General features: G+C 41.4%; 1 protein-coding gene across 7 annotated transcripts in view; it reads right to left on the reverse strand.

Annotated features, from left to right (window-relative positions):
- Positions 1–21,917, reverse strand: part of LOC125460344 (hyaluronidase-1-like) — a 66,667-nt gene extending 44,750 nt beyond the window's left edge. For 2 of the 7 annotated variants that reach the window (XR_007249243.2, XR_009446486.1), the window contains exon 1: positions 14,691–14,804. Coding sequence is in view for 4 of the 7 variants with exons in the window: in XM_048547733.2 (XP_048403690.1) it covers positions 14,691–14,765 (75 nt within the window). In the remaining 3 variants the exon portion in view is untranslated. The other 5 variants (XM_048547733.2, XM_048547734.2, XM_048547736.2 and 2 more) reach the window with 5 other exon arrangements.

Raw genomic sequence — 21,917 nt, forward strand, 5'->3', positions numbered from 1 at the left:
TCAGCCTTTGATCTTCAGATAAGAGTCCTCCAAGACAGACTTTGAGATACACAACAACGACTGATAGCCCTCAACCGTGATCTTGGGTTCATGTTGTGCTACATGTGACACTACTACACAGTGCTAAATCTGTAAAATCTTCCTCACTGTCCTGACATCTTGATATATTGTTATGATCACTCTACTTAATTAGTTTGTAGTTTTGGATTACTTATTACTTTGGTTAGACGCTCAGCATGTGACTCATACTTATCATGTTATTCCAGTCATTTTGATTGGTCTCTAGCACCACTATATTTTAAATTTTTTGTAACTATTTCTCTGCCTCACTTAATCGGATCATAGGTCATCCCTTTATTTGTTATTCAGCTGTTGAGACTTTACTCACACTAAGTGATACTTTTGATCACTTGCAGAAACTTATTACTCAACACTCCACTTGCATGATCTTTTGATCTCTCTGTCTATAAATTGTGTTAGTGTGCTTCTCTCTCACTACACCTAATGAAGTGGCTATGCTATGAAACCTTGTGATCTTAAATAAAGCTACTGAACTATAAACTGATGCTTTGTGACTTCTGACTTTGTTCACCCCAGTCCAACACTGGAACCTCCACATCACATTTTCGTTATGTACACACAGCCAATTTTTGCTTGAACAGCAAATGCTACTGACAATGAAAAAGTTATTGGACCTAAAATCTTACACAATATAGAAGCATCTTACTTAATTTAAAGCTTAATTTCCAAATCCTAGTTTGCAAAAATTTCCCACATCTCAACATCCACAAAATTGATGTGATTTTGTTTCGATCATCGGTCTGGTTGGAACCATTAAACTCCCACAATGCAACATTAATTTTCCAGCTGCTTTGCATCCAAATTCCAGATCAATCAGCTGAATGAGCAAAAAGGTCCAGGGTGTTTTAAACAGAGAATTAAATGTGATTTCACAGAGGAGGTGATGGCCTAGTGCTATTATTGCTATACTATAATTTCTGAGGCCCAGGATTGAATACCACCATAGCAGATCGTGGAATTTGAACCTAATAAAAATCTGGATTTAAGAATCTGAGTACAACTATGTAATCACTGTCAACTTTTGAAAACAAACATCTGGTTCATTAATGCTCTTTAAGGAAGGAACCTGCCGTCCTTACCTGGTTTGGCCTACGTGACTCCTCACCCACAGTAATGTGGTTGACTCTTAACTAGGTTTGGGAAAAAAATGCTGGCCCAGCCAGTGACATCCACATCCTTTGGATGAATAAATTTAATAAGTCCCAAATATGTTTGTGCTTTCTGAGATCTTTTTGGTGATTCCAGGAATTGCATTTGCTTCCTCAAACTGTGGTAATTTTCCTTTGCACACAGACCTTAGTAGGCACATCTTTAAAGGTTTTTCATCCAGAAATATTCAAATTTACTAAGAAACTAATCAGTATATGCAAGCTAAATTATTAAATGTTTCAATGTAGTTTTTTTGTCATTTTCAGTGACAGATTAATAAATTATTAAATTGTTCAATATAGATTTTTTTCGTCATTTTCAATCAAAAGTCCCTCCCAATAGCATTGCGGTCAAACTACAGCAGGATGAGTGCAGCGGTTCAAAAAGGCAGTTTACCACCACCTTCTCAAGGGCAACTAGGGATGGCCAAGAAATGCTGGCCAGCCAGTGACATCCACATCCTACAAATGAATTGAAAAAAAATTACTTCAGCTTTCTTAGTGATACTTTTATTAAAAGTGATAAATTTGTGAAAAACTTGTTGTCAATTGTATTAATAGAAGTACACCTGGTGAACATTCTTAAAAACATCCAAGAGTATATTTTAATGTGGGGAGGAAAGGAAACAACCCAATAGAATAAATTGCTTCATGGTAAATTTAACATTTCTGATCATGGACTTGAACTGCAATCTAACCAGCACAACTCCAATCCCATTTTAGTTGAAAGTTCTTTAGTGCAGCCAAAGAGGAACCCTAAGTCCCTGTTCTATTGTCACAAATGCCATCTTACACTAAGTACTTCAGATGTTGGAAGAGTAACAAGAGCAAAAATTGTTTTAAATACTCAGCAGGTTAGCAGCATCTGTAGAGGCAAACACAGTTAATATTTCTAGTTGATGAGCTTCCATCAGAATTCTGATGAAGTTTCACTGACGTGAAATATTAACAACTTTTTGTATGACTTACTGCTTAAGGTACTTTCTCAACTCTCTCCTTGCTTTTCATCATGATTACTTAAAGATCACCACTCGTTTGTTCCAAAAGAAGATGGCTTTAATAACTGTACAGGCCAGAGCATAAAACATGGAAGAAGCTCACAGCAAATTAGAATGGGACCCTGGTCTTGTTTTGCTATTCTAAGGTACTGGTCACCAACTCCTCGCCTCACCAATTAATAACTACAAATCTTCCCACAATAAGTCTCGCTCAAAGCACTCATTTCAGGTTTTACTGTTGGTGACAGGGCCAATTACGGACTGGCAACCTGCTTCTGCTGGTAATCGGAGAACAGTCATTATTTTGAGAGGGTCAAGGTTTCACTGAGGGGAGATGGGTCTGCTGCGCAATTGAAGATCAGAACAGATGGGCCAATTCTAGAGTAAGCTCGTTAGAAAACCCACCTCTGCAGCCAATGGTGCGCCTGCCAATTTGAATGCTTTTTGACTTGCTGTTAAGTATATTTAAGGCAGGTTAAAAAAAAACTGACCTGCTGCCTCTAGATGAGACATTTCAAATACCTTATGCAAACACCCGTCATCCACAAAAATAATCTTTTTTAAAAAAAGCATGGCCTATCCCCTTGAATTCTTACATTTCTGGCTCAAAGTTTGGTTCCAAATAAAGTGAATGAACGCTGGTCCTCTGTTTTCTCTCCTCATTGAGCTGAATCTCATGCTTTTTTGGATAAGTATCAATTTTATTGAGTTTTATGCAATGTTTCCCTCTGTGAGGCCTTTGAACTGTTTCACACTATCACACCAAAACTCACCCACATAAACCATTCTCATTGCCCCACAGCATCCCCTCAACTCTGATGACAGTTCAAATTTACTATTCACTGCAGCCAGAAGAACGTTGCCTGGACATCCAGGAATGGACTAGTATTTCTGACCCCCTCATAATATTTAAAAGACTGTTGTGCACCCAGGCAAGCACTGTAAGTCTGAAGTTGCCGTGCACAGTCAGTGAGATTTGCTGAAAACATGGCAGTTGAGAGAAAACTGGTGTCTCACTTTGTGGACAAGCATTTGGAAACTGTGGTGGATGTGACGATGCAGGGATGTTCTTTTCTCCCAGGGCTGGCATGCCATCAACCCTGCTCGCTTGCTGTCTGGATCACTGTGTTCTCAGCCATCTAGAGGAATGCCCAGCAGTGAAGAAAGATGGTTAATGACCTTCTCTTTGGCCACAGTAAATGCCACTATCTTCTCTCTACTATGTCATACGCACGCTATCTCTGTTACTGCAATAACTTTCTACCAGGGGTAACAACATCAAACATCTCTCTTCATTGCACGTAGTAACTTTCCTCACTTGCTTTCATCTACTCAAGCTCCACTACCCTCTTACCTCTGCACGGCCTCTGCACTGCCTATACTCTTGCTTGGGAGATGTCACCACGTTTCCTCCACCAGTACCAGTATTAGCAGCTGTGCCAACCGCTTTCATCTAACTCATTCCTTCCCCTTCTCTCCAGGAGCGAATACCACATCAGGGCAAAAAAGAGCAAAGACTAGTGGACGGCTGCCCAACATTCAGTTCCTTAGCCTCCATGAGGAGAGGAGCACGACCCTGACAACCCTATGTGGCCAAATGACTGTGTCCAAGCCTTTGGACTGATATGGTGGCTGCCACTGACTTACTGTGCTGGGACATCCAAACTGAAGACTGTCTCACTTGATATCCCTGAGTACTGCTAAAGGCCATGACAATGTATGCATGTGTCTGTGTGCGTAAAGCACAAATAGGCTAAGCAAGGCAAAGCAAAGCAGGGATGCTGGGAACTTCCAGATTGACTCAAGGTTAGTGAGCACTTAAAGAACAAGTGAGCAACTCTGAAGTCTGCCAATCTGTGAGCTGGGGATTTGTCACTTTGCACAAAGTATCCTTGCAGCACTATCCTTGCAGCACTATTTCAATGCTTGTTGCACCAAATACTGCTTCACAGAGCAAAAGCATACTCTAAGGGAATCACAGCTATGCCATAACGATCCTGAGAATTTTGCAGCTATCTAATGCAGTTGACAGGGAGTGAGTGTAAAACATGTCTCATGGTGTGCCTGAAAATTTCATTGCTGGGTGTCCAAGACAGAGGAGCAAGAAGTGTGCTGGATTCATTGGGTACCAGTTCAGACTTTCGTGTTAAGAGTTTTTGGCTTCTCATTTCCTTGTGGCAAGTGGCAGGCAGCAGTCGACTTATGCGGCAAGATGTGCAGTTAATGAGGCCAAAAATAAGCAACAACCCCCTTAATAATCATCTTGCTGAACCTAGCGAAAATCACATCTTGGGGGCTGGACATCTGTTGAAAAACGCAACTAGTTGTTCCTGACAATGAGATATGCTTCATTTGATGTCCTTCACAATTCACCCAGATTTTTCATGATACTCCAAATCATTCAGGGCTCAATATGACTCCGCTTATAGAACAAACTGAAACACAAATTTTCTGGTCAGCGGTCTTGATTATTTTTTTCTTGCACTAGTGCTTTTAAGGACTAACTGTACAATGATGGGTACTAGCAAGTTGCTAAAGTGCTGAAGTTGTTCCCCCTTTGACACTGGTTAGTAGGACGAATGTACCTTAAGGTCCAGCAACTCTGCAGTTTCATGGTGTGTGATTTTTGTGTTTTTTAAACATTCTTAAATGTTCTTTTGAACTATGTCTAACTTTCAAAGACTTTTACATCTTTCTATGCATTTACATCAATGTTAAATGTAACATAAATATAGAAAAAAATGGTGTGACTGGTTGGTTGTTAACTGCTCTGCAAGTTTGGTTTAAAATTCATTTTGTATAATAAAATATCCCTAGTAGATTACTCAGAATCCTGATCCCAGAGCCGTGATTAAAGTTTTAGGGAGTCTGGTATAAATTTCTGGGCAAAATCAAGTCTTTGAGCCTAAGTTTCCATCAGCAGGGTTAATGCAGGATGTATCTACAGATTGGGACAACACATCCATCCTAGGACAAGCCAAACAGAGACATGCACGAGAATTCCTAGAAGCATGGCATTCCAACCAGAATTCCATCAACAAACACACTGACTTGGAGCCAATCTACCATCCCCTGAGAAAAAAAACAGGAAATGACATCACCAACCCAAGGAAACCTAACCAGATAAATAGAAAGCGGGACATAACACCAGCGCTTCGTCAGAGGCTCACTGATGATGTTACCTAGAATGGTGACAAAACGTCTGAAAACTAACCTTCCAGCTCAGCGAGCAAACTCACATCCAGAATCTCAACTTGAGCTACAAATCTTCTCAAAACTCGCTACGTATCTACAGAGTTCTTCTAAGTCTTCTGAAAATACAAAGATCACAAGCATCGGGGCATCCTTCAGATCCTGATACACAAAAAAAGGAACGTTCCTCCTCTATAAAAATCAAGCTTCTGGTATCCATTGAACTATCTAGTTCTATGGGGAACTCCTATTCCAAATACACAACAGCATATCATATGTGAAGCTGACTGATATGTTGGACAAAATATCATCTAACTGTGCTTAAGATGTCTTCTGTCATCACTCAACAACACCAAAAATCATGGGAAAGTTAGATTTGAGTGAGGAATTCACTAAAGCTATAACTGGATACCTAAATATGATAAGTGACCCTTCAAGTAAAAATGACTGGAGAAGGTTATTATCAAAAAGAACTCCAGTGTTTTAATAAAATTATTGCTTACCCCAAACATATGAATGAAAACAACTATAACACAAATAAACATAAGTCCAACATCTAAAACAAAATGCAGGCTAAAGCTGAAAAACTTGAGAACAAAAATAGAAGTAACTCAGTTTTTTGCAGCCACTAGTCTGGATCACTCACATTGCCACTCCCTACTGAAGCACAGATTAATGCAATATTGGATTCAAACAAACAAACAAACTCTCAACATAAATTTCTCATTAACTTTACAAGATTCAAATCAATACTAACTATCAATGCCATAAAGTAGGTTCAGATGTCACTCCTGCAGTTATGAGAAAATGCCACTTCAGAATATCCCTAACAACCTGACATGAGGAGATGATTCCTGAAGCATGAAGGATATGACAGCTATTGTTTGCACTAACATGATGGAGGCAGCTCCAACAGTGGAAATACTGTAGCATTTGATTCCTATTTGTTGCTGGTAAAATCTTGTTAAGAACCTCGCCAACCAACTGGAAAGAGTAACCAAATTCAATGATCTTGAAACTCAACAAATCAAAGAATTGTTTTATTATTCAGCTCATCATGTCTGTTATCAACTCTTTGAATGAGCATCATTATTACGTACTGCCAATCTCCTGCTTTTTCCCCCATACTCCTACAAACTATTTCCATCCAAATATTCACTCAATCACCTCTTGAATGCCTCAATTGAACCTGCCTCCAACATACCACCATGCAGTGCACTTCCTACTCTAATTACTAGCTCAGTGAACAGGTTTCTTTTCTCACATTACCCTTGCTTCTTTTGTACATCACTTTAAATAACTAGCTTCTCATTCTTGTTCTTTTTATGAGTGGGAAGAACTTCTACCTATCTAGAATTCAATTTTGACAGCCTTGATTAAATTGCCTCTCACCTGCCTTTTCTCCAAGGAAATAGTGCTAACTTCTTCAATCTATCCTTGTAACTGGTCAGTCATTCCTAGAAGCACACTTGTAAATTGCTTCTGCAGAATCTGCAATGCATTCAAATCTTTTCTTAAGTGTGGCACCCACAACTGTACACAATACTGCCAACTGTGGTTTAACAAGTGTCATATGCAAGTTCAACATCACTTCCTTGCTCTTCTGGTATTTGCTCTTCTAATAAAGCCAAGGATACTGAATGCTTCATCAATGGCTCTCTCCATCTGTCCTGCCTCCTTCAATAATCTATACACATATACACCCAGGTCCCTCTGCTCCGGCACTTCCTTTAGAATTGTACTCCTATTTTGAATTATCTTTCAGCTTTTTTCCTACCAAAGTGCCTCACACTTCTCTGCAATGAATCTCAAGTGCCATCCATCCACCCACTCCAATAACTTGTTAATGTATTTTTTGAGTTCCACACTGTCCTCCTCATAGTTTACAACTCTTCCAAGTTTAGTGTCATCTGCAAACTTTGAAATTGTCTCCTGTACATCAAAATCTAGCTCATTAATATAAATCAGGAAAAGGAAAGTCCCAATGTTGACCTTTGGGAAACTCTACTACAAACATTCCTGCAGCTGAAAAATATCTATTGGCTATTACTCTCTGCTTCCTATCACGCAGCTAATTTTATATCCACGTTGTTACTGTCTTTCTTATACCATGACCTATAACTTTCCTTACAGGTCTGTTGTGTGGTACTGTATCAAAAGTCTTCTGGAAATCCCTGTGCACCACATCAACACTGCTCCCTCATCGAGCTTGTTACCTCTTCACATGACTCCACCAAGTGAGTTAAACATGATTTCCTTTTTAGAAATCATGCTGATTCTTTCTAATCTACCCTGGCTTTCACAGCTGACAACTAATTTGATCCAGAATAACTGCTTTCCACCATTAAACAGGCTGGTCTGTAATTGCTGGGTTTATCCATACAATGTTTGTTGAACAAGGCCATAATGCTTAGAATTCTCCAGTTTTCTGGCACCTTCTGAGTCCAGGGAAGACAAAAAGATTATGGCTACTGACACTGCAATTTTTACCTTCACTCCCTTGAAAATCCTTGGATGCATCTCATCTGATCTGTGACTTGTCAACTTTAAGTACAAACAGTTTATCTTCCTCATTAATTTTGAACCCTTCTAGTGACAGTTTCCTAGTTTAGACTTTGTAGATTTAAATCCAGAAAAAAAGTGAAAATGATCGAAGTTGCAGCCAAATCCAGAAAAACAGTGAAGAACAACAACTTGCTAATCATCTTCAATGATATTTTTGACTGACAGTAAGTATAAAAACTCTTGGCTTGGTTTGGACATCCTAGTTTAGACTTTGTAGATTTAAATCCAGAAAAAAAGTGAAAATGATCGAAGTTGCAGCCAAATCCAGAAAAACAGTGAAGAACAACAACTTGCTAATCATCTTCAATGATATTTTTGACTGACAGTAAGTATAAAAACTCTTGGCTTGGTTTGGACATCTTAACAAATTTATCAATGCTACTAGTCAGACAATAGAATGCCACAAGGAGTAAAAACCATACCAAGACTGAACGTACCATAACAAGTAGTTAATGAATGAGGTATTGATTTCATAGTGAACAGAACTGAAATCTAATTTTAACTGGAAAGTTAGCACCTGATAGTCTACCTGGGGAAAAAAAAACTGAATATGCTAGAGAAACTCAATAGATGTGGCAGCACTGTGGAGAGAGAAAAAGCGTTAACATTTCTAATCCAGCAAGTATCAGCAGTATTTTGCGGTTATATAGGTCTACTCAAATTTCTTTCATTAGACAATTTTGGGGAAATACTATTCAAATTAGAATATACAGACAAATAAGCAATTGCCTTCCATCAAATCTAAGCTACTTTGTACAATATTCAGGCTTAAAAGCACACTAATCAGATCTGTCATGCCGAAGTACACTATGCAATATTGATTTCAATTAATAGCTGAGTTGACTACAAGCCTTGTTCTACACAGAAAATTCTGATTAGCATGAAACAGTAAGGTGTTGACCTGAACTCAAGGTGAAGAAGATATGAGTTCAAATAACACTTCAAAGTTAGACCCATAATACAGGTGAATATTTGAATACAGTGTAGAAGCAGTATATTGACCAACATACTGTACTTAGGAGGAGATGTTAAGCTGGGGTCCTGCCTGTCCCCTTAAGTGAATGCAAAACATAAGACCATAAGACATAGGAGTGGAAGTAAGGCCATTTGGCCCATAGAGTCCACTCCGCCATTTCATCATGGCTGATGGGCATTTCAACTCACTTCCCTGCACTCTCCCCATAGCCCTTAATTCCTTGTGAGATTAAGAATTTATCAATCTCTGCCTTGAAGACATTTAACGTCCCGGCCTCCACTGCAATCCGTGGTGATGAATTCCACAGGCCCACCACTCTCTGGCTGAAGAAATGTCTCCTCATTTCCGTAAAGATCTCACAGCATTATTCCAGTAAGAGTGAGGGTGTGAGGAGTGGGTTGTCCTATCCAACGTTCATCCCTCAACCAACATCATTTACATAGTCATTTACCTCACTATTGTCAGTGGGACCCTGACATGTACAAAGTTGACCGGTTGTTGTGGGTCAGACCAAACCCACTCAAAATATATTAAGAAGACAGCCCTGACCATAACTTTTTCTTTTTTTAAAGATAAATGTAAGGCGTTGCATTCCAGATGCAATTCAATTGGTCAAATTACTTGACTTTAAGCAAAACACACTTTATTTTTACACTCCAGTTAAAATACATATAAAATAACGAGTTTTGAGAAGATTTGTACCTGAGGTTGAGGTTCTGGATGTGAGCTGAGCTGGAAGATTAGTTTTCAGACGTTTGTCACCATTCTAGGTAACATCATCAGTGAGCCTCCGACGAAGCGCTGGTGTTACATAACACCAGCGCTTCGTCGGAGGCTCACTGATGATGTTACCTAGAATGGTGACGAAACGTCTGAAAACTAACCTTCCGGCTCAGCGAGCAAACTCACATCCAGAACATATAAAATAAAAATAAAAGAATTAGTTCAACCTGAACTATCAAAATGCTTAACAAAATAATAAAATATATACTACTAATAAACTGTTACGATATTGTAACATCCCACAAACACACGTTTGGTAGACAAATCCAGTCAAGTAGATTGTCTCGCATGTCATTCTCGCAACAGGAAAAGAAGCCCAACTTTTAGCAGTAAGAGAGAAAGGAATAAGGGCTTCCAAATCTAGCTTCAAGGCTCCAGCAACTGCAGAAAGCTAAAACTAAAAATCCTGGATCTGTGGGAGCTTGACCCCACCCATGCAGGCTGCTTCTATAGTTCCAACTTTTAAACTACCCAAGACCTAACAAGTTGTTTACTTTGTTGGTTGTGAGCAGGCGGTTTTTCACCTCTGACTCAATTTTTCTTCACAAAAGAACAAAACACACCTCTTAAAGCCTTGGTATCATCACACTGCTATGTATCCTTAAATTATACTATTTAATTGGCTGTGAAGCATTGTGAGATCTCTTAACAGGCGCTGTACATATACATTTCCTTTATTTCTATAAAATACATAAGTACCCAGAATAATCATTACAGGTCCAGACTCTTATCACTATTTGTAATGAAAGCTGCTATTAAACCTATACTTTCACAATTTAATACGTCCAGATTTGAATGAAAGTTTCATCATGGTCTTATAACAATGATGCTTAGTAATTATGCAACAGTGAAGGACAAACAGTTATTACACTCGTGCTATTCCTCAGTCTACTTCTTTTAAAACTCTGGGATCCTTATTATTTTAAATTGGGCAACATATTTGCTAAAATAGCAAAGAAATTTTACAATGTTAGGGTGACCTTCAGTTTATGATTTGCACAAATGGTGGCACAATCAAGAAAATGACTGTGTTTAGTGTGAAACTCTGAATTCAAATGAAATGTTCTGGATGTAAAAGGAATTAATCTGTGGTTGAAAAAGGGAAAATATATTAACATACCACTTTTCTTTCCTCAAAACTACTCCCCTGAAGGAAAGAAGTTTTAGGTATCTTTCCAAGAGCAAAGACATATCTCACCAGAAGAAAACTTCCCAATTGTTCAATGAGATTATTCAGCTGAAAGACCAGGAAAATGTCAGATTTACAGTCAGGCTGTGCTAAGTAAATAGATCTCAACCACAAGTGCTAGAATTAGCTTGTGGTTTGAAAAGGGGAAATTCAATAGATTATTTGCACAACAGCTTCTGTGGCATAACACGGTGTGAAGATGGATGAACACAGCAGGCCAAGCAGCATCAGAGGAGCAGAAAAGCTTGACATTTCGGGTGGGGACCCTTCTTCAGCTTCTGTGGGAGTATGACGTTTCCAGCTGATGCCAAAATTAGGTTTGGTTGTGATACTGAACAACACTTACTCTCAAGAGACACAGTTTAAGCTGGAAGTGGCCTTAGCAGTGCTTGTTTATAGATACCAGGAATATTTAAAAACCGGGAAACAAAATTCACCAGATGTCAACTTATTGTAGAGCCTAGTGCATAATTTTGCTCAATGGATAAGCATAACATTGTGATACTGCTGTATAATGAATCCTGGCACCAGGGCATCACTGCAAGAGTTTGTCAAGATAGTGTTCTAGGTCCAACCATCTTCTGCTGCTGCATCAATGACCAAGCCTCCCTCATAAAGGCAAAAGTGAGATATTCATTTATAATTGTACAATGTTTAGCACGATTTGCAATACATCACATACTGAAGCAGTTCATGTCCAAATGCAGCAAGAAATGGATGGCATTCAGGTCTTTAAAACTGATAAGTGGCAAGTAATATTAATGCTACACAACTATCAGGAAATGAGCATCTCCAACAAGACAGAATCTAATCATCTCTCTTGATATCCAGCAGCATTGCCATCACTGAATCCCTCACTATCAACATCCTCACCACAAAATGAATTGAACTGGCCATACTGTGGCTACAAGAACAGGTCAGAATTCTGCAGCCGATAATTCACCTCTCGTCTCCCTCGGCCTGTCCACCATCTACACGTGAAAGACATGAGTGTAATGGAATAGTATTCAATTGCATGGATAAATGCAACTCCAACAATACTTAAGAAGCTTGACACCATTCAAGTCGAAGCAGCCTGCTTGCTTATATCTTGCACTATATCCACCACCTTAAACATCTTCCCTCTTTCACCACCCATTCACAGTGGCAGCAATGTGCACCAGGTACAAAGATGCAAACTGACAACTTGTCAAAGCTCTTTTGGCAGTTTCTTACTTATCTGTGACCTTCACCATCTAGAAGGACAAATAAAGTGGAACACTGCCAGTTGCAAGTTCTCCTCCAAACACACACCATTCTGACTTGAAACTATAATGCCTCTCATTCAGTGTCACTAATTCGAAATTGCAGAACTCCCTCTCTAACTGTTCTGTAGGTAAATCTATATCAGATAGATTGCAGCGGTTCAGGAAGGCAGCTCATCAACACTTTTCCAAGTGCATGGGATGAGGGCGTCGCTGGCTCGGCAGCATTTATTGCCCATCTCTAATTGCTCAGGGGGCAGTTAAGAACCAACCACATTGCCGTGGGTCTGGAGTCGCTTATAGGCCAGACCAGGTAAGAATGGCAGATTTCCTTCCCTGAAGGACATTAGTGAACCAGATGGGTTTTTCTGAAAATTGAGAATGGATTTACAGTCATCATTAGATTCTTAATTCCAGATATTTATTGAATTCAAATTCTACCATCTGCCGTGATAATAAAATGTGAGGCTGGATGAACACAGCAGGCCCAGCAGCATCTCAGGATCACAAAAGCTGACGAAGGGTCTAGGCCCGAAACGTCAGCTTTTGTGCTCCTGAGATGCTGCTGGGCCTGCTGTGTTCATCCAGCCTCACACTTTATTATCTTGGATTCTCCAGCATCTGCAGTTCCCATTATCACTCTACCATCTGCCATGGCAGGATTCAAACCTGGGTCCACAGAATGTTATCTGGGTCTCTGGATTAAAGTCCAGTGATAATACCACTAGGCCACTGCCTCCCCCTTGATATTTTTATGATACTCAATACCCTCAGAACAAAACCAACAAGCCTGCTGATACTCAGTTTCATGCATTAAAAATAATAGCACTATAGTATTCCCCCTTTATGCCAAATATATTCAACAAATGCCTGTAGGGAAGGGGAAAACAATCAGGAGAAGGAAATAACTGATTCCCACTGCCACCTACAAAATCGAGCTTAAGTTTTAAGCATAAACTTTGGATTATGCAGCATCTGTGGAGAGAAACAGTTAAAGTTTCAGATTAATGCCTCTTCATTAGAACTGAGGAAAGATGGAAAGATGAGCAAGTGGAAGGGAGGGATGGAAGAAGAACAAAAGTGATGGTCTGTAATAAGGCTGACGGCAGAAGAGATTAAATGTCAAAGAAGATTCTTGGTACAAAAGCCAGAGAGTTATGGGTACAGAAAAGAAGCAAAAGGCATGTCCAGGTGAGGTAAGAGTAGCTAAATGGCAGCTGTGCAAATGTAAACTTAAGGAACAAAATGAGAAAAAAGTTGAACCAGCATTAAAAAAAAATCATAATTGAGGCAGTGGTTATGATTTCAATTTGTTGAATTCAATGTTCAGTCCAGAGAGCAGTAAAAGGTTTGGTCCTGTTCAGGTAAGTGACCAGTAAAATTAGCACGAGAAACTGCCGGTAATGGCAATCTCCAACACGAGATAATTAAGCAACAAACCTTTACATTCAGCAGTATTACTGTTGTTGAATCCTTGCCATCAACATCCTGGGGAGTTTGCAACTGACTAAAAACTTAGATGGATTATACATACGCTGGCAGTAAGAATAGATGAGAGACTGAAATTTTTGTAGCAAGTAACTAAGTTAACTCCCCTATATCTTTCCAAAGCCTATAAAGCACAAGTCAAGAGTGTGACAGAATACTCTTCACTTATCTGGACTAGTACAGCTTGAACAATACTCACAAAATTCAACAGCATCCAGGACAAAGTGGACTGTTCAACTGGCACCCCATCCAACACCCTCAACATTCAGTTTCCGCCATCAGGGCACCGTGGCATTAGTGTGTAACCTCTACAAGATAGCCCTCTCAAGGGTCCTCAAGAGCACCTTCTAGACTCGTGATCTCTACTATTTAGGACAATATCAGAGGATGCATTGGAACACCATCACCTGCAAGTTCCACTCAATCATCACCAGACCTGGAACAATATCACTATTCTTTCACTGTTGTTGGGTCAAAATCCTGGCTCTCTGTATTTAAAACTACTCTGGAAGCACCTGATCGTTCAATGATTATCTTAGTTTCTAAGAGAATACATTAATACTGACCATAGTTTCAGGGGTACCTTAAGCTACAAGAGGATAAACAAGTTGTAGTCAACACCATTAGGTGGGGCCAAAAGGCATTCTTGTTAGGGGTAATATTTTCAATAACCAGAAATAAATTAATTATGATAGAATGACTACTGGAACAGTCTAGTCCAGAGAATGGTACAGTTGTGTGGATGGTCAAGAGCGAACGCAACATTACCACTAGGACATAAACAACACCATGTGGAACAAACCAAAGCCACTCGCAGGACAGTAATCAGACAAAGTGAACACAGAGCCAGATTGTTGGATGTGTGAGAAAAAGCTGGGTCAAAACATGGGGGTTAAGCATTGTGTTAACGGAATAAGCAGAGGTGGAAAGATTCCACATTCATGAAATATGTTTTGAAAGCATTGATGCATTGTCCAAAAGAGTATGTTAGTCTGACACAGTGAGTCATTTTGCTCAGGAATTTACCTCAATCTTTTCTCCATTTGGCTCTGCACATCTTCCATCAGACCCTGTGGGCAGACTGGCCCAGCTCTTCGACATAGCCACGAAAACCAGTACTCTACATTCAACCAATGAGATGCATGCCTGCAGCAGGGCAAGAAATTGAGGAGTAAGAAAGTCTGCAGGTTTGGCAACTCAATATTAATGATTGGGAAAATAGCATGCAAGTTGAGTTTGGTTTCAAGACCATGAGACATAGAAGTAAGCCATTCAGTCCCTCGTGTCTGCTCTACTATTCTTGAGATAATGGCTCATCTGATAATCCTCAACTCTACTTCCCTGACCTTTCCCTATAAAAACTTTGATTCCATTACTGATTAAAAATGTCTATCTCAGCCCTGAATATATTTAATGATGTGGCTGTTCACTGTATTGCAGGTGTAGTCTAATTAGCGCTTTGTACAGTTTTAGCAAGACTTCCCTGTTGTTATATTGCATGCTCTTCTGAAGGCCAACATTTCACCTGCTGACCTCATAAGTAAGCTTTTTGTGATTTATGCATGACGACTTCCAAATCTCTCTGCACTGCAGCTTTCTGCATTCTTTCTCCATTAAATAATTTTAAACTTTTAAACTCCGCTGTTCCTTGTAGTCAGTGGCTTCAACAAAGCCAGCCTCAAAACAGGTGATGCCAAAATACCACCAACACATGTCCTGCCCCACGAGGAGACCAAACATTCTGAACCACTGCTACATAACTATCAAAGATGCCTACTGCTCAATCCCCCACCCACACTTTGCAAAATCCGATCACAGCGCTGTGTTCCTCCTCCCACCTTACAAGCAGAAGCTGAAATGGGAGAATCCTTCAGGAAACGAAGGACAGTGCTTGCCCGATACAGCGGAAGACCATCACTGGGGCAGCTTAGACTTGGTGGATGGGGCTGTGCTTGAGTATTCAGCGGAAAACCTAGACGAGTCGCCATTACTGTCACCAACTTCATTAGCAAATGTCTCGAGGACTGTGTACCAAAGAAATCAAATCGAGTGTTCCCCAACTGTAAATATTAGATGGATCAGGAAATCCACTCCCTACTGAAGGCAATACATGCAGCACTTAAGTCAGGTGACACGGACCAATGCAAAAAATCCAGATATGGCTTCCACAAAGCCGTCAGGGAGGCCAAGAGGTAGTACTGGACCGAGTTAGAAGCCCAGACCTGCCAAAGAGAATCCCGCTGTCTATGGCAAGGCCCGAACAACATTGTAGGATACAAAATGAAACAGTGCAAGACGGCAGACAATGATAAATCCCTCTCTGACACGCTCAACACTCTCTCTGCTCAGTTTGAACAGAATACAACTGACATGGCAACGCCTGCCTCGACAGACTCTGATAGGCCTGCTCCCCCTGTCACTGTTTCAGAACTCAGATCAGTCTTCCTGGGAGTCAACCCAAGGAAAGTGATGGGCCCCAGCAGTGTCCCCGGCCAAGTGCTCAGATCCTATGTGGACCAACTCACCGAAGTCCTCACTCTCTCCAAGAAGATCACCATCTCCCAGTACCCAAGAAATCACACACAGTGCATCTTAATGACTACTGTCCAATAGCATTAACTTTGATGATCAAGAAGTGCTTTGAGAGGCTGGACATGGCCCACATCAACTCCAGTCTCCCAACCTGCCTCGGTCCCCTACGGTTTGCCTACTCACACAACAGGTTCACAGATTATGCTATATCCCTAGTCATGCACTCATCCCTGGAACATCTGGACAATAAAGATACCTACATCAGACTCCTGCTAGTTGACAACAGCTCCACCTTCAATACCATTAGCCCCTCCAGACTCATCTCAAAACTGTTTGATCTTAGTCTCGGCCCCGCCCTCTGCAACTGGCTCCTCAGACCACAATCAGTGAGGGCAGGTAACTGCACCTCCTCCACAATAACACACAGCACTGGAGCACACTCCCACCACCACAACAAGGGTGTGTCCTCAGCCCCCTGCTGTACTCCCTGTACACCCACCACTGTGTTGCCAAATTCCGAATGAACGCCATCTACAAATTTGCTGACGACAACACCATAGTGGGACAGATGTCTAACAACGATGACTCACACTACACAAGGGAGATAGAAGGCTTGGTGATGTGGTGCAATAAAAACAATTTGTCTCTCAATGTCGGCAAAACTAAAGAACTGATCATCGACTTCAGAAAAAAAGGAGAACACGCCCCCATCTACATCAACGGAACGGAGGTTGAGAGAGTGAAGAGCATCAAGTTCCTCAGACTGACGATAACTGGCAACCTGCCTGGACTGCTCACATAAATGTGACAGTCAAGAAGACACAACAATGCTTCTTCTTCCTCAGGTGAAATTCAGCATGTCCATAAAGTCCCTCACCAACTCCTTCAGATGCATTATTGAAAGCATACTGTCCGGGTGCATGACGGCCTGGTAATGTAACTGCTCAGGACTGTAAGAAATTACAGAAGGTGGTGTGCACTGCCCAGACCATCACAGAAGCCAACCTTCCATCTGTGGACTCTCTCCATGGAAAGGTGGCCAACATCATCAAAGCCCCATCACACCCCAGTAATGATCTCCTACAACCTCTCCTGTCAGGCAGAAGATACAGAAGGCTGAATAACACACAAGCAGCTTCAGGAACAGCTTCTTGCCGGCCATTATCAGACTGTTGAATGGACTCTAGCCTCAAATAATGTAACTTGTATGCCTCTAAATCTTTTTGATCTGTACATCTTTTGCTTGCTGTGTTCTACCACTCCTAAACAAAGCTTTTCACTGTATTTCGATACTTGACAATTAAAACAAATCATATCAAATGCTCCTGCCAAAGTACATTACACAGATTATTTTGCATCTGCTGAGATTTATACACACGGTCAACTTGTCTATATCCCTCTACAGACTGTGTAATCCTCATCACTTGCCTTCTCACCTATTTTTATTTCATCCATAAACATGGCTAGGAATCATTCACTTTCCTCATGCAAGCCTTTAATGTATATATTGTAAGCAATCATGGCATGAGCACTGATCATTGCACTGACTGTGGCAATCTAATAGTTACAGGTTGCCATTCTGACACTGCCTGTCTTCTATTAGTTAGCCAGTCTTCTATCCATCCTATTGTACGACCTTCAACCCCATAGACTCTTAGCTAATTAAGCAGCCCTATGTATCATACTTTACCAAATACCTTTTGGAAATCCATATTTATTAAATTGTCTAGTTCCTCTTATCTATCCCAATTGCTACTTCCTCAAAGAATTCTAAAAAACTTGTCACGTGCGATTTTCCCTTCATGTGGCCACTTTGTCAATTTTTCCTCCATTCTCCATCTCTCTTGGAAGTACGACTCTTTCACTACAGCTCAAAAAGCCATTTTTCATTTAGGAGTTGTATCATGTTGTTCGATAAGAGGAAGCATTAATGCTGCCAAAAATTGCTAACCTTCCGGTGGGGGCAGAAAGCACCACAAGATATTTAACAGGTTGAGCAGCCAATTCTTTTTGACTCCACACTTCTTAAAACCAATGGCCTCTGAAGACAATTTTTAGATACTTCCTTTAATAAAGCCCGAGAAGGGCCAACTTATTCGAGTTTATGTTTTGTGCCACAACCATTCAACTGTCCTAGCCTCTGCCTCCCTCCACTAATCATGAGCCAGCTTGTTGATTTGCAGCAGTAGCAGTTATGTTAAAAGAGTGGTGAGAACTTCAGTGGCTTAAAAGACAGAAGGGTGTTTATCTACAATATCTGTTTTAACAACCAAGGTGGTGTTAAAACAAATTCAAGTAAGCCAACCACCAATTTAAATAGTTATTTGATAGTGGAGTTGATAGTGTGACTGTCCAAATGAGCAGCTGAGTTACACAGACCAAAAATGTCACAGGTTGAATCCTTTGTCTGTGCTGAGTTGAGTCATCTTAGTTGAATGCTTTGGGCTGTTTCAGATCAATTTAAGGCCTGAGGGGATTGCTAAGTCAGCTTGCCCACTCCAGATAACCATCTAGTAACTGTTACTGGAACACACCATCCAATAAGAATGTAAGAAACTAGAGCAGGAGCAAATCATTCAGCTCAATGAACAAACTTCAACATTCAAAGGGATTGTGGCTGACAGTGGGCTTCAATTCCACTTTTCTGCCTGTTTCCCATTTTCTTTGATTCCCTGAGACACCGCAAATCTGCATTACTCCACTTGAAATGTATTCAAAGTTGGAGCATCCACAACCCATCTGGGGCAGGGCATTCTGAAGAGTTACATACTTTGAATGAAGAGAATTTGCCTCATCTCACTTTTAAATGATTGATCCCCTTTTTTGAAAATGTCCCTGTTCTAAATTCCCAAGCCACTAAAAACAATAGCAATATTTTTCCTTTCCCGGAGGCAGTGGTAAGGAGAAATAATTGAGCAAGTTGACCCGAGATGGCTACATGCCCCCTCCCAATTAAGTTCTGGATGAGAAGGTCCATGACAACTTCCCTGACTTACCAACCAAGCTCTTTAACGTCAATTAATAATGACTTATAGGCCTCAACTGGCACCAACAATGGCTGTTATCCCAGCTGAGAAGCTGGGGAACGCACTGTATTGGGTTGAGGGGGTGTCCATTTGTCCCAATATGGGGGCAATTGGAAACATGGATGGAAGGGGCAAGAGGGTGTCTTCTTTAAACACTCCCCATTACCCTTACCTCCAATCCCTCCCTGCGACCAGCAAAATGAAACTACTTAACTTCTCCTCTTGAAGACCAAGCTTTCGTTGATGGTCTTTAAGACCCTGGTGCTACTGGGCTCCAAATGACTAGCATCTTTTGGGGAGGCAAGACTCTACGGTTGAGGCTTGCAACAGACCAAAAAGCTTGCTGGCCAGCAGTAAACAAGCTGATTGGCTCACAATTCAGCAGGCCTTTTTGGTGTTGGGGTTGATGTGTCAGTTGTCACTGAACACTCCCACTTCTAAATTTAGTCTGCAAATCAGAGAATTGGAATCAACATTTCAAACCTTTCAAGGCCCTTCATTATTTTGTTTTCAATGAAATAAGCTTTAATACTTCTCAACTCGAGAATACAGACCAATTCACACAGCCTATCAGGAGACAACTCTCTCATCTCAGGGTGCTGTCTAGTCAACCTTCGCTGAAATTTCTTCAATGAATCATAGCCTTCTGTCAGGCCCTGGGGATTTGTTGGATTTTAGTCCCTTGAGATGCCTAGTACTTTTCTCTATGATGCTAATTACAATTTCCTCACTCTTATCAACGCCTAGGTTATGCTCTATCTACTGTGAAGACTGACTATATTTGTTCAACTTGTCTGCCATCCCTTCATTTCCCATGCTAATTTCTCTGCTTTAACTTCTAAGGATTCAATATTTACAGTCACTCAGTGGTAAGATATAGAACTTGTACACTGACGAAGCTTTCTGTGTTGCACTTATCACGACAAAAATAACACTGGGCTACATACAACAGGTGAGCGAGTGGAACTACTTCTAACAAACTAGCATGGAATGAAGCACTGAATGGCCTCCTTTGTGCCGTATTGTTTTATGATTCCAAGGAGGGAAAAAAATGATGATAAAAACAGAAGCTATCATGTCTAAACAATTGAGTGTTGAAACCGTACAGGCAAAAGACCTGAATGCTGTGCCAACTGACAGGTCACTTGCAACACTGCCACAATACTATACTGAATTCATTGCCATTCTAATTGTAGGCATACACTCTACCCTCTGGCTTTTTACATTTCTCCTATGCTTTAAGGCCGTAAGGTGTAGGCAATTCATCTGTTCCACCAATCAACAAAATCATGGCTAACTTAATAATTGTCAACTCTACGCTCCTGCCTTTTCCTTGTTACCCTTGATTTTTCTTACTGATTAAAAAAATCTATCTAGCTCCTGAATATACTTAATGACAGAGCCAGCATCAGCAATCCTAGTATCAGAGATAATGGGAACTGCAGATGCTGGAGACTCCAAGATAACAAAATGTGAGGCTGGATGAACACAGCAGGCCAAGCAGCATCTCAGGAGCACAAAAGCTGACATTTCGGGCCTAGACCCTTCATCAGAGAGGGGGATGGGGGGAGGGAACTGGAATAAATAGGGAGAGAGGGGGAGGCGGACCGAAGATGGAGAGTAAAGAAGATAGGTGGAGAGGGTGTAGGTGGGTAGGTAGGGAGGGGATAGGTCAGTCCAGGGAAGACGGACAGGTCAAGGAGGTGGGATGAGGTTAGTAGGTAGCTGGGGGTGCGGCTTGGTGTGGGAGGAAGGGATGGGTGAGAGGAAGAACCGGTTAGGGAGGCAGAGACAGGTTGGACTGGTTTTGGGATGCAGTGGGTGGGGGGGAAGAGCTGGGCTGGGTGGGGGGGAAGAGCTGGGCTGGGTGGGGGGGAAGAGCTGGGCTGGGTGGGGGGGAAGAGCTGGGCTGGTTGTGTGGTGCAGTGGGGGGAGGGGGGGCAATCCTAGTGTTGCCCAATGGCACTTCTGACACGTGGCTCCAGTTAAAATCCCTGACATTTCTGAGTCGTGGCTTTATCGTGCCACACTCATCCTTTCTGTTCCAGTTGTGGCGATTGTTACATCCTGCCACCGGGCTCTTCACTCGACAATCACAAGCATTGAACAGTCATGATCAGACTCAAGGCATTAACTCTAGTTTCTCTTTTCACGGATGCTACCAGACCTGCTGAGTTTCTCCAGCATTTTCTGCTGGTATTTCTGAATGTCTGGTTCTGTACGGCCACAGTGTGTGCTCATGGCCCAGTTTCTCAAACTGCTCCTTTCAGAGTCACGGTATTCAGAATTATGGGCTCTGCAGTGTCACAGGCACCACATCCATAGACAGTCAACTGGCTCTAAAATGCCACGAAATGTCTCCCATTTATTCAGTAGAGAATCACAACGCGACGCCGGGTATTGCTGCAGACTCCTGATCGCGGGACCCGGCTCTCTCCACCCCACCTCCACCCCCTCCCCCACTTCCAAACCCGATTGGGGAAGGCCCAGGCTTTTCATGCACAGCTCCCCACAGCAGTCTCCGCGATCCAGGCGGAGTCCTCCATCTGACTGAGCACATTATGCAAGCGATTCCCAACAAACACTAACGTGCGCATTCCGCTGCACCTCAAGCCGCAACCCGCCGACGGTCACAGTCTTACACCATTAACCAAGCCGGCCTCCACCGACTGAAGTGGAAGGGGGGGGGGAAGGG

The sequence above is a fragment of the Stegostoma tigrinum genome, chromosome 11 (assembly GCF_030684315.1).
Source record: "Stegostoma tigrinum isolate sSteTig4 chromosome 11, sSteTig4.hap1, whole genome shotgun sequence".
Classification (NCBI taxonomy): domain Eukaryota; kingdom Metazoa; phylum Chordata; class Chondrichthyes; order Orectolobiformes; family Stegostomatidae; genus Stegostoma; species Stegostoma tigrinum.